This window comes from Dioscorea cayenensis, chromosome 11 (assembly GCF_009730915.1).
Source record: "Dioscorea cayenensis subsp. rotundata cultivar TDr96_F1 chromosome 11, TDr96_F1_v2_PseudoChromosome.rev07_lg8_w22 25.fasta, whole genome shotgun sequence".
NCBI lineage: Eukaryota > Viridiplantae > Streptophyta > Magnoliopsida > Dioscoreales > Dioscoreaceae > Dioscorea > Dioscorea cayenensis.
The window spans coordinates 18,195,023-18,209,785 of NC_052481.1; the positions used below are offsets into that span (position 1 = coordinate 18,195,023).

A 14,763-nucleotide genomic window follows, 5' to 3' on the forward strand; every position below is an offset into this window, starting at 1 on the left:
ATTTGTTTTGCATGTTCCTTGAGTTGTGGAATCATGACCACAGCCATTTCTTTCATGATAGAACAGAGTGCAGTATGAAGTTCATTATCAACTTCGATGTTGATAACCTCGGACAACTCATTCTTAGCATTTGAAAAAGAGAGATGCAGTTTTTTTTTATCATGTCCTTTGCCTCTTTATCATAGCGACCATCTTTGTCGTTCATTGAGTGCTTTAACAAGCTTCCTAAATGTTTTTTTACATGACATACTTTTAAGAAATTATACGGCTTTTTCATATTTTTATTTTCTGTTATATTTGTTCATTGATTGTAAAAAATATGGAATTAGATGATGAGATTGCCCTTCAAACATTATTGTATATGTTCGTTTTCTAGGTTTTCTATTTACTACCGCATTCTCTATTCTCCACAGGGAATAATCTTCCGATGGTCCCTGTTATAGACTGGAGTAGAGGAAATCAGCAGCCGGTCTCCAAGTAAGATAAATAATCACTAGTAATTCGTGTAAAACTTGCAGATCGATAGTTTTTTTGTTTCATTAACAACATCATTACAAAGAAAGATCATATTCTTTTGACCACCATGCTTTTTTACTATATATTTCTCCTACCATAAAAACAATAGATCCAAATCTAATGTTCATACTAAATGTAACTCATTGCTTAATGATTTCACCAAACTCAAATCTCTTTTTCTCAGGCATCTTTTAAGCTGAAACTTAAGCGTGTAACTTTCTATTGTGATGGAAGTATTGGAAATACTTATTACTAGCATATGGCAGAAGGTCACAACCACCTAAAACTTCAGAATTCACCAGATGAACTTATGATTTAGCTAGAAAGGACATAAGAGTTTTACCGTGAGCATTTTTTAAAAAAAAAATTACAAAACTGTATTTTCTTTGAATTAATGGGATGTTGTACCGTACTTCTTCAAAACCACCTAATAGTCGAATTAGTGTTTTTTTTTCTTTAATAAGGGCCGGAACAGATCAATTGATCTAAAAACAATGCTGAAATTTAGTACTCCATTTCTCCCTCATGTAGCAATGTCAAGTCAAACTTTACTTCTAACATAAAATTTCCACATTTATTTGCACCATCTGCATATTGTTTTGCATGATATATATATATATCCAGGCAATCTGTTGGAATTTTAATGCAAAGCTGGAGATAATATGAGGGCAAGCAAATACCTAAACGTTAACTGAAATAAGTGTTAAAAATGTTGACTTTATTATCATAAATAACAAGTAGAAATATTCGTACACTAAGAAGAAGATTAAGATAGAAACCACAACCACATCATCATGCATGGATCATGGAGTGGTTAGCATGGGATAATATGTCTTGATACGAAAAGCTCCATAATACCCTTCATAACGCCCTTCTTCTTCGTTTGAAACTTCCTGTATTTCCCGGTAGGTGTTACTGACAATATTGTATGAAAAAATTTTAGTAAGGCCGCATGTGTATGCAGGCCAATATCTGGGAATAACCAACGTTAAGAACAACTCATAGTCTTCTTCTCTTTCTCCCAAAGCTACATGTATCGGTGAAAGTCCATATAAATATTGCTCTTGTCCTCTATATTCTATTTGTGGATGTATATCTCTCATAAAATTGATCAGATCAATGCAATGCAAGAAATTCCATCCAGAAAAGTCTTCTTTGATCTCCATTATATGAAAAACAAAATCAAATATGCTCTGTTGCATAATCAAGTGCAAATGACCTTGGATCTCTCCAAAATATAGATTTTCTTGATAAAAATCAAGAGGAAGTAGTAGTTTTTGTGCTGACAAACTTTCCAAGTTGAAAGAGAATATGTAAAGTTTGCGGCAAAAGGGAAATTTGAGGGTTGTCTCAGGTATGGTCTCAGATTCCATTACCTGATAAACTGTTCCATTCAAAAATATTCCTTTTCTTTTGATAAAGATTGATTCAAAATTTCGAGATTTTTTATGATATCCAAATGAATATAAGGTCTTCCATGATTGAGTGTCTGGGATATACATTCTAATATCAGCATCATTGTAATGGATGAAATGAGTTGAAAACATTATGACTTTATGATCAGGAGTGAGAATGATATCTGAAAAATACCGTTCTGGGTCAACATAAGGAATTCTTTTGAATTGTTTTGTCACAGGATTGAATATGTAGATGAACTCATATACTAACTCAGATCGGCTCAGCATAAGTGGGCAAATGAGTAAACCATAGAAAGAACGGCAACAATAAAGACGGTAGTTACCAACAACTTTCAAGCTTTCAGCATCATCTTTGAGGATAGAAAGGGAGAAGAGATCTGGGGCTGATGCTGATGCTGATGCTGATGCTGATGCTGATGCAGAAGCATGTGCACCTCCAAGCAAGTAACAACGATCAACCTCTTGATTTGAAAATCTAAAACCTGACATGGCATAAGGATTGCAACGATTTGTGTGTATTTTGATAAAATACGGATCTGAGATGACCAAATGCCATCGCTTGCAAACACTTTTGAATCTGATCAGGGATCGTGTTGGAAGCAGGGAGAGTACCTCCAACAAAAGGTCGAGGTTGTCCGCCAACATTACCGGAATTATATATGAGGTTACAAACTTACAAGATAATGAAAAGAATATTGACAAATATTAATCTATCTATCGACACATCTGTGTATATTATACGATCTGTATATATAGAGAGGGACGTACTACATCATATATATATATATACACACTGAACAAAAATGTTATCTATATAAACAAACAACCGAATATGATTTAACAGCTGTGATTAAACATCCGTAGAGAACAGTAATTTAGGTACGTATCTAAATTATTATTTTTCTATATATATATATTTATTGGATATAATCTAATTAACAAACTCAATATCAAATTAATGATTTTTTCCCTAACCGTCCTAAATATATATCTTTCAATTCTTTGAACTTTAATTTTTTTTTAAAAAAATTAGATAAACTATATTCATTAAAAAAATGGGTAGTACAAATCCACACCATATAAACTTCATTTATTTACTAGTACATATTAATTAATATTGTAATAATATTATAAAACAAAATTTATTGCATTTTAATATTATCATAAATCATTTAAACAAATAAAATTTATATTCAAAAACAGTTAAGGTCATTAATTATATGGATAAATAATTAATAAATGAATATTTGAAATATATTTTAAAGAAAACATGAATTATGGGGCCAGAAAATTTAAAAAAACTTGAACATTTTAAGATTATAATTATTTGAATGACATTGTTAGTACGTAAATCAAGATATAATTATAATTTAAGAAACATAAATCTTGCTGAAAGCTTCCCAAAAGCTTCAAAGAATGGTAGACTTGAGGCAAATATCGCTCTGTAGATCCTCGTGTGAATGAAAGACAAGTCAAAATAATGTGCTTCTAAAACAAAGTTTCTCATTTTGCCCGGGGTAGCTAATATGCAAGTTTGTCATAATTCTAAAACCACAGAGAGACTTGACCTAGAGAGACACTAAATTATGTAATCAAATTCTATATTCAAATGAATAAATATTATTGAAATATATATATCAAGAGGTGGATAAATCATAATTTTATTAAAAAATCAACAGATCACAAAGGTACAACAAAAAGAAAAAAATAAAGGCAAAATAAAGAGCCCACTAGAAGTGGAACAGTTTAAACACACAATACTAGAAAATACTCAGAGGTGACCTCTAAGATGTTTTGGTTACCTGTGAGTGAAATTACATGTAAGTGAAATTACAGTTTAAGTAAATATTGTATTTCAACTTACATCAATGTGGTTTGGTTTGATGTAATTTGAAATACTGTATTTTCTTTTTGTTTGTTTTGTTTGGTGTAGGTTAAAAGATGGAATCACCGTGTTAGTATGATGGTGAAATTTCTCCATTATCTATTATTAGTACTAATTATTTAATATTCTTCACATAAATTAATTTAACTTAAAATAATTTAATTAATTTTTAATAGATTATTTATTGAATATAAAAATATTGTAAATATTTTTTTAAAAAATTTTTTTACGATCAAATTTAAATAAAAAATAGTATTTTTTGTATCACAAAATTAAATTACAAATTATCATAACTAGGATAAAATTATTTTGAGATAAGAACTACAATCACTACACATAAAAAAATAAATAAAATAAAAAAATCTAAATCTTTTTTTCAATTGTGGTAGTAAGAAAGAAACCCTTGTAACCTCCGCATCAAGTGTTATTAGCCCAAATGTCTCGAGGTAAACCATGAAATATTTTTCTATCTTTCACTTGCCATGAAAATTAATTCAAACTTAAATAATTAATCAAGTTAATAAAATATTTTATTAAATTTAAAAATATTTTATATTTAATTGATATAAAAAACATTTTATATAATTAAATTTATATAACAACTAGTATTTTTTATACCAGTACCACAATAATTACATTATAAAATACTTAATACAATATTAACATTCATCCAAGTATAACATCCAAGTATATATTTATTGGATATAATCTAATTAACAAACTCAATATCAAATTAATGATTTTTTCCCTAACCATCCTAAATATATATCTTTCAAATTAATTAGGATTTCTTTGAATTTTAATTTTTTTTTAAAAAAAATTAGATAAACTACATTCATTAATAAATGGGTAGTACAAATCCACAACATATAAACTTCATTTATTTACTAATAGATATTAATTAATATTGTAATAATATTATAAAACAAAATTTATTGCATTTTAATAATATCATAAATCATTTAAACAAATAAAATTTATATTCAAAAACAGTTAAGGTCATTAATTATATGGATAAATAATTAATAAATAAATATTTGAAAATATATTTTTAAAGAAAAACTTGAATTATGGGGCCAGAAAAATTTAAAAAAAACTTGAACATTTTAAGATTATAATTATTTGAATGACATTGTTAGTACGTAAATCAAGATATAATTATAAATTAAAAAACATAAATCTTGCTGAAAGCTTCCCAAAAGCTTCAAAGAATGGTAGACTTGAGGCAAATATCGCTATGTAGATCCTCGTGTGAATGAATGACAAGTCAAAATAATATGCTTCTAAAACAAAGTTTCTCATTTTGCCCGGGGTAGCTAATATGCAAGTTTATCATCATTCTAAAACCACAGAGAAACTTGAAAAATACTCATTATAGAGAGGTGATCTCCAAGAGGCTTTTGGGTTCATGTGAGTGAAATTACATATAAGTGAATGTTGTATTTCAACTTACATTAATAGATGCGAAAACGTTTTAATGAGCATAAAACTAACATAATGATCACCGTATCACATGTGTACACTATCAACATCGAATACCAGGACAACAGCTATCGTGTATGCAGAGATATAAAAAAAATAAAAGAATAAAAGATATATGATATTTACGGTGGTGTTGATGACCCGGAGTTGCCTTTTGTGTTACTATTCACAGTATCTAGCAACATATCCACCACATTTATTTTGAATAAGCGGTGAATGTTGCACATTGTTTGGAAGTCATCTTCAGAACTAATGGAAGTCATTGTCTTCTGCTCATCAGCAATCACATACTTAACTCTAACCAAACAAGCTTCAAAGTGCCAATACGTACATATTTCTTCCAATAATAATTCCCATCCAGTCAAGGTAGTTAAATTTAACACACAACCCTCTCCCTTATATTTTACAACAATGTAAAACATGTCCTACTGGGCCCTGCAACAAAAAAATGTTTGCTCAGAAATGGATAACTTGTGAAATGGTAGTTAATAAAAATAAGATAATATGAACAAAATTGCAAGACGATATCGTTGACATACGGTTTTCTCAAGACGAGATCCTTACAGCTGGGGTAACGTTGCACTGGATAGCTTTTCTGGATGGGAAGATAGAGGTGAGGAACGAAGAGAGAAATGCTTTTTCACATACTATGGTAAAGAGGATCAAGAATGGAAACAATATGCAAAAGAAGACCAGCTTCTCCACCAAGACACAAGTAGAAGAAGAATGAAACTTCAAAAGCAAGTGAGCAGTACAATGACCATATCATTACGTGACTTGGCGCTATTATTCCCTCCCAAATTATTGAAGGGTAGTTTTGGGATTAAACAAGATGGTCACGGCTTGGAGTGACGGAAGGGACTACATAGTATTAAAAATATAAAAGAAGGACTAAACATGTTATTATTTTGTCAGAAGGACCTAGCAAGAAGTTAAAAATATTCCAGAGACTTAAAAATAATTTTTCCTAAACTAAATGTATAAAAATAAATAAATAAAAGAAGTCGAAGGGAAACCATATAAGTAAAATACATATTTTGAAATTCAAATAATAAAAATTTTTAAATAAACTAAATATATAAAAAAGAATAAATAAATAAATAAATAAATAATAAAAGAAGTAGGCGGGAAACTGTACAAGTAAAACATATTTTGATATTTAAATACAAAAATTTAAAATAAAAAGGAATAATACTTCAAACAGTCCCTCTATTTTTTAAAATGTACTCGTTTAGTCCCCTTGTTTATTTTAGTGCCATTTTGGCCCCCTACTTTTTTTAAACGCGTCCCATTAGTTCTAGAGCAAATGATCTTTATATTTTAGAAAAGTAGGGGGACCATTAGGGCACGTTTTAAAAAAGTAGGAGAACCAAAAGGACACATTTTAGAAAAGTAGGGGATCAAACGGGCACATTTTGGTCCCTCCACTTTTTAAAATATGATGGTCATTTGCTTTTGGACTAACGGAGTTTAAAAAAAAATAGGGGGACCAAATGGGCACGAAAACAAGTAGGGGAACCAAAGGCACCGTCGCAGCTCCAACCCGAGGGAGCATCGCCATTGCAGCACCCTTTGATGTAGATTTCTCGGTATAATCACCAAAAGAGTCCATGTACTTTTCTCTCTCTTCCCTTTTGGCCCCTCTACTCAGAAATGCTCCTGACTAGTCGCTTTACTTTTGAAAATATGCCCACTTAGTTAAAAATGCTCCCAACCAGTCCCTCTACTTTTAAAAATGTGCCCACTTAGACCCTCTAAGTGGGCACATTTTTAAAAGTAGAGGGACTGGTTGGGAGCATTTTTAACTAAGTGTGCACATTTTCAAAAGTAGAGGGACTAGTCGGGAGCATTTCTGAGTAAAGGGACCAAAAGGGAAAAGAGAAAAGTACAAGGACCAACTAGGGTATTATACCTAGATTTCTCTATCAAAGGATGCTGGTTCATTGTATGAAGCTTTTCTACAAAGAAGGTTTCGTGAGGGAATAACGCTCTTCCAAAGCTACAGTGCTCTTGAACTATTGGAAGCAACGAACTCATTCTCTGAAGAGAACGTGATCTCAAAAAGCGACAACGAAGATCTTTGGACCTCCGCCTACACAGGCCGCTGCTATGAAGAGGAAAAGAAAGGCACCAAGGGAATTCGGTTTAAATGGCTCACATGTGAGTGGGAGATGGTGTGACCAGGGGAAAATAACTCTTCAGCATCCAATGGAGACTCGAATAAGAGGCTGACGAGACAGACAAGTGGCAGAGCATAGGGCCAATACATGGCTTCAGGTATTCATCACTCCATACCAAGGTGGAGGAGGAAAGACTGGTGACTCACGGGAGAAACAGAGTCAAACTGAGCTAGAAGGAGTATAATGAAAAGGTAGGAGAGTGGAGGAACGAGGACAGACAAGAATTTAGAAGGACAGTGGGTTGTCTCTGGTCTTCTCCGTCATGGATCAGCGTGAAGAATGATTCCTAGCCACTATGGATCTTTGAGATGAGAATGTTCAAGGGTTGGAACATACTTTACATACAATCTCTAAATGTTTAGAGACTCTCTAACTTGCCAACCTTGTTCCGGCGACTGATATAGTGACCACAGTCAGCCTAGCCAGGGTGAGGATGTCCTTAATTGGATTTTTAAAGCTTCTTTAATTATTATGCTATCTCACTCCCATCCATTTTGATGATCCTTTTATTCCTTAGTTTCAAATGCTCATGAAAACCGAGACTATTTCCAATTGGAAAGATCTAGTCTAAGCTTTGGAGAAGGATTATGGTCCTTCTAAATATGACAATCCTGAGACAGCTGATTTTGTCTTCAACGTGGAGAATTCTATATCTACAGACATCTCAACCTCCAAACTAGCACTGAATGCAATGAACTCTTCTTCACTGCCAAGCACTCTCAGGTTCACTAGCACAATTAAAGGGCAACTAGTAAAAATTTTGTTGGATAGCGGCAACAATGATAATTTCATACAACCCAGAGTTGCTCAATTTCTCCAATTAGAAATACAATCAACACATCCAATTAAAGTTCTAGTGGGAAATGGTACTGCCTTACAAGTTGAAAGTTGTATTCTAAAGTTACAACTGACTGTCCAAGGCAATCAAATTACATTACCTATGTATGTATTTCCCATTGCTGGTGCTGAGTTGATTATGGGATCTACATGGCTAGCCACTTTAGGTCCTCACATGGTCGATTACAAGGCTAGATCTATTCAATTTCATACTGACATGAAATTCATCAAACTACAGGGTGATATTACTGAAGCGCCCCAACAAACATCTTTCAATCAGTTGCAACGTTTATATTATACCAAATATATAGATGAAAGTTATACAATTATTGAAATGGAACCCATTGCTTTAACTGACCACAGCATGGATAAACATCCCAGGGTGTTTGTGGCAATCACCAAGTTGCCTCCTAGTCTAGATATTGACCACTCTATTCGCATGGAACCAAGGACCGCGCTGGTGAACGTAAGGCCTTACCAATATCCTCAATTTCAAAATAATGAGATTGAGTGGTTGGTACGAGAGATGTGCGGAATAGGAATCATTCAACCATCAGCAAGTCCTTTCTCTAGCCCGGTGCTACTTGTGAAGAAGAAAGATGGAAGTTGGAGATTTTGTGTAGATTACAGAGCACTCAACAAGGTGACGATCCGGACCATTTTCCAATTCCAGTGATAGACGAATTGCTTGATGATTTGCATGGTGCAATAATGTTTTCAAAGTTGGACCTAAAGTAAGGGTATCATCAGATACAAGTGAGGACTGAAGACGTCCCAAAAACCATGTTCCTTGTTATGCCTTTCAGCTTAACCAATGCACCAGCTACATTTCAGTCACTCATGAATATGGTACTCTGACCATTCCTTCAGAAATTTGTTTTAGTATTTTTTAACGATATTTTGGTGTATAGCAGGAATAAGGAATCCCATGTCCAGCATCTCGACCAAGTCTTATCCATACTGGCTAAAAATCAATTGCACCTCAATGCAAAGAAGTGTGTTTTCAGCAAGAAAAGCATGGAATACTTAGGACCTTGGGTCTCAGCGGAGGGTGTGGCAGTTGACAAAGAAAAGATAAAAGCCATGCTTTGCTGGCCATCTCCAACTAATTTAAAAGAGTTACGAGAATTTCTAGGACTGACAGGCTATTATAGGTGGTTTGTTGCAAGATATGGGGCCATCTCTTGGTCACTTACTCGACAGCTCAAGAAAGACTCATTCTGTTGGAGTAGGGAAGTAGCGGAAGCATTTCAGAATCTAAAGAAAGCCATGACAACTGTTCATGTATTAGTGCTTTCGGATTTGCTCAATTATTTATGATAGAGACAGATGCCTCTAGTTTTGTAATCGGGGATGTCTTGATGCAAGGGGGTCGACCAACCGCTTACTTCAGTTAGGTTCTTTCGATTTGCAATCAGCTTAAATTGGTGTACTAGTGCAAATTGATGGCCATTGTTCTAGCTATCCAAAAGTTGAGGCATTATATATTGGGACGACATTTCAGCATCAACACTGATCAAAAGAGCATGAAATTTCTATTAGAGCAAAGGATAGTGCAACCCGGGTACCAAAAATGGGTTACCAAGCTTATTAGCTATGATTTTGAAATGAAGTTCAAGCCTGGTGAAGAGAACAAAGCACCAGATGCTCTCTCGCGTTTTCTCATTACTAAACTCACACAATTGGGTACCTTAATCTATCCAAGGTATTGGAGGTGAGCCAACTCAAGGAGGATATAGCAAATGACTCCAAGTTGTCAGGTATCAAGGAACAACTTGAGAATGGGTTTATAAATTGCCCAGACTATACCCTTAACCATGGTAATCTGCTATACAAGGGCCGATTAGTTCTTCCAAAAGGGTCATAGGTTATGCCAAATCTATTGCATAAGTATCACAATGGAGTTCTGGGTGGACACTCAAATTTTCTACTAACTTACAAGAGGTTGAATGGGGATGTGCATTGGTAAGGAATGAAACAAGATGTGAAGCGGTATATGGCTGAATGCATGGTATGTCAGCAGAACAAGTATCAAGCTATGTCTTCGTTAGGCTTATTGCAGCCATTACCTATACCTCAACAAATTTGGGATGACATCTCCATGGACTTCATCGAGGAGCTATGTAAATCCGAGGGATATAACACTGTATTCGTAGTCGTGTATTGTTTCAACAAATATGCTCATTTTACACCGTTGAAGCACCCATTCACAGCCAAAATGGTAGCTAGAATCTTTATTAAGGGAATAGTTCAACTACATGGTATACCAAAGTCAATTGTCTCAAATCGAGACAAGATATTCCTTACTCACTTTTGGGAGGAATTGTTTCCCTTGTAGGGAACCTGATTAAGTTAGAGCACTGCTTATCATCCCCAAAGGGATGAACAAACAGAGGTCGTTAATCACTGTGTTGAGATTGATTTGCGTTGCTTCGTTGGGGACAAACTACATCGATGGATTATGTGGTTGCATTGGGTTGAATTTTGGTATAATACCGCATTCCATGCCACTACAAAATGACCCCTTTTCAAGCGATGAATGGTCGGGATCCGTCTCCTTGATCAGGTTTGGTTCTCAAGGCACATGTGTGGCTGATATAGAACAACAGTTGCAAGAATGAGATTCGTATTTAGCTTAAGCAACATTTGGCACGAGCACAATGCAAAATGAATCATGAAGTAGACAAGCATCATTGTGACTTGCATTTTGAAGTTGGAGACATGGTTTTTCTTAAGTTACAACCTTACAAGCTTCAATCCCTAGCTGGCTAAGACGCTGAATGAAAAGTTATCTCCTCGATTCTTTGGACCATACAAGGTGGTTGAGTGCATTAATCATGTGGCATATAAACTAGAACTTCCTCACTTTACAATCATTCACCCAGTTTTTCACATTTCTCAACTTAAACTAGTGTTGGGGAATCATGAATAGGCCCAGCCTTTACCACCTCAATTGGGGGTTGATTTGGAATGGATGGTGGAACCAAAAAAAGTACTTGAAACGTGACAAAGTTCTATAGGACAAGAGGTCCTTATAAAATGGAAGGGGTTGCCTGACTTTGAGGCCACTTGGGAGTCGTCGACATGGTGAAGCAATTTCCCACTATTTACCTTGAGGACAAAGTGATTGTTGAAGAGGAAGGTAATGGTAGACCTCCAATTATTTTGACTTACTCTAGAAGAAGAAAAAATAATAGGCAGACACGTGCCAGTCATATCAACAGTATCAGTGTTGGATGCCAATGAGGCAGGGAGTCTATGCTTATCACGTGCCAAGGTTGTTTTTGGGGAAAGGGGAGACTTTTGTGGGAAGGGAGCTTGGAAAGGAATGGGAGGGGGCATTTTTAAGGATTGGCCTAGGAAAATTCTCATCTTTTCACACTAAAAACTTTTGATCTACTGGTAGTACTCCATCAGATAGCTCCTGTAATTTTATCTATTAGAAATGATTTTCAAGTGGAGATAAGTCCATTTGGTTTACACAGGCCTTTTATTTTTTCTGCTGCATGAAAACGTTGTGTAATAGTATGCTGGGCAAACTTCTGTATGCTCAAATTATACCCTGCTTTTATTATGCAAGATTGTAAAATAAGGTTTTTATTCTTTTTAAACTACCATTCACAATTTTTGAAAGTAGATGGTACTTGTTTCTCATCAAGTGTTACTTACTATTAGACTTACTTTGTTGTGTTGACTGTATATCTTTTTGCTTGTTATGCCTTCAATTTCATTTGGGTTTTCATGAATTTACATGTGCTTCTTTATGTTGATCAATTTTATTTCTTGAGATTGATAATAACATGTTCTATATGCATCTTGCACAAATTTTCATGTATCTTCATTCAATCCTGTTTTAAGATATTAATTGATTTCTTGGTTGATTCTACAGCTACTAAAAGGAAGACCATGGAGTGGTCTATGCGTTTGAGAGTTGCATGCTATATAGTAGAAGCTTTGGAATATTCCATCAATGTAGGACGTGCTTAATTTATATTTTTTTATCTGAATCTAAATAAAGTTCTTTTTGATGAGGTGCGTATTAGTAATTAATTTTATAAGAAATGGATCTATAGATAATATAGATGAAACTGATTAATAAAGCATGTCTCCTTATATGCCAATTTCCACAACAATGTTGGTTGTTGTTGATTTTTTTTTTTGTTCTTTCGCAGGCTGGCAATCCTGTCTTTCTTGTTTCGGTCTTGTAAAAAATCATCAGGATGCTAAATTTTATAGCACTAACATTACTTACAGGCCTCCATTGTCCACAATCGGTACTAACCTAGCTTGCAATTTATTTTCTTTAGTTGGCCAGTATATTTGACCATGTTATCTGTTTGTTTTTGGTAAAGAAAATATTATTATGTACTTAGTTTTGTATTTTAGAGTGTGTTTGTTTGGCTATTTTTAGTTTTACATGTAAAACTAAATACCTTGCTTTACAAAATCCATTGTTTGTTTAGGTGTATATAAAAATCCTGGTGTAATTGAATTTACAGCACAATGTCTTTTTGGGTGTATTTGGTTTTACGCCCAAATCGGAAGTAAAACCAAATTCAGGGATAATAAAAGCAAAGAGGGAAAAGAAGAGGCTGTTCATCTGAATGTTTTCATCCTCCGCTAACACCGGCAAGATCTCATCCAAGGTCTCCTCCGCTCACACCGGCAAGGGTCCTCCAACTTCGTCCTCCGCTCACACCGGCAAGATCTCCTCCAAGGTCATCCTCCGCTCACACCGGCAAGAGTCTTTCAAGGTCATCCTTTGCTCACACCAGCAAGATCGCCTCTAAGGTCAACCTCTGGTTGCAAGAAATCATCTCATCCTGCAAGGTCCAGCTTCAGGTAAATAATTTTTCTAATTTTTAGATATCTTTGTAAATCTAGCCTTTCCTTCATCTTTGTAGATATCCAGATCTTGTCATGCATTAATGTTGTTTGTTCTAATTTTTCTTCATAAATTTCTAATACTCTGCACATCATTATCAACCAAACAGGAATTAATGTTGCTTTTTCTAGTTTTCTGTTTACATTGGTTTTCAGAAAACCAATGATTCTTTGCATCATATATATATATATATATATGCAGGTTTGTAAGGAGAGAGTTGTCGGTTTGTAAGGAGAAACCAGAAAGCATTAATCTTTTCCTCTCTAAATTAAAGTTTATATATATATATATGCAGGTTTGTAAGGAGAGAGTTGTTGGTATATGAGTCTCGTAAGACTGTTTTGGTTTCATTTCTTATTGTCTTTATTATGTTCATCTAGGGAAACCACTAATTTGGTAAGGGATTGCTTTGCAGAAAGCTTTCTAACGAACAAGGAAGATAATTTTAGCTCATTTTCAATTATTTTCTCTATCAATATATTATGAATGGTTTCGATGTAGAAGAAGCACTTTTTGGTTTTTAACGGCCTTGATTAAAATTTGAGAGACTAGTGCTACCCCATTAGAAAGATTCATGGTTACAGCCAGTTTAAGAATAATATTGAGTAAAAATAACATTAAACACTTTTCTTCAAGTGGGACATCCAATATGAAAGAATGCATTCTTGGGTTAGACGCATCACTCATCCCAAATATCAATACCATGCATTTTAAGTGCCTTTTGGTGGCCCACATTTGTAATATTTCTTATATGGTGAACTTTGCAAGAAAATGTGATTATATGGAAAGTAAACACTGTCTTGTTGCATTGTGTCTGGTGGCCCTCATTAATAAATCTTGCCTGTTAGTTTAGTCATCAATAGGTTGTGATAATTGCAAGGTTGCTTGGATTGCACATAATTATAGATGAGCTAAATGATGTCTTTTTTGTATCAAGGGATCATGATAGTGTTATAATTTAGTTAATTCTTTTTTACCTTTTTGTGCCTATGTTCCAATTTTGATAAAAAGAAAATAGTAAGGGGATCACCACTGGTTTATCAAATGATAAAACGTTGGTGCCTAAAATTGCTTTTAGAACTGGCTTTTATTTTCACCTTGAAGTCAGAGATAACTTTTCATCATAATCTCTAGTTGAAGAATGGTCTTTATATATTTCCCAACTGTTTCTTAAGATCAAGTCAATATCTGCTGATTTGTGTTTGCTGAAAGCTATGTTCTTGTGGACATTGTAAATGTACATGAATGATTGATATGACTGTCTGGTTTTATATCATCTGGCCTGGTGGTGTGATGTTGTTCTATCTGCTTATATATGCGAAGTTCTTGCTTTTATATCTTGTCTTTAGTACATGTATTCTTTTTAGGGCTGATTTATTAAAATACTTTTGGTATATAGTTTTATTAGGGATTTTTTTTAAAATTAATTTATATTTAAATATTACATTAAGGAAGTTTTATTATGAATCCTGATCTTTGTATTTTTAAAAATTGTAGATGGCTACAAATGTCAGAAATGCTCAGTTATCTATTATGCAAATATTTTTAGCTGCGGCTTAT

General features: G+C 34.0%; 1 protein-coding gene across 1 annotated transcript; it reads right to left on the bottom strand.

The window, feature by feature from the left end:
• Positions 1 to 1,319: 1,319 nt before the first annotated feature.
• LOC120271672 (F-box protein At5g07610-like) lies at positions 1,320 to 2,579 on the bottom strand. Its single transcript, XM_039278349.1, has one exon. It carries the CDS (start codon positions 2,577 to 2,579, stop codon positions 1,320 to 1,322), a length of 1,260 nt encoding a protein of 419 aa, XP_039134283.1.
• Positions 2,580 to 14,763: the final 12,184 nt, after the last annotated feature.

Bases quoted from the DNA above. Each gene is read 5' to 3' on its own strand.
- LOC120271672 (XM_039278349.1), bottom strand. From the start codon at position 2,579: ATGTTGGCGGACAACCTCGACCTTTTGTTGGAGGTACTCTCCCTGCTT.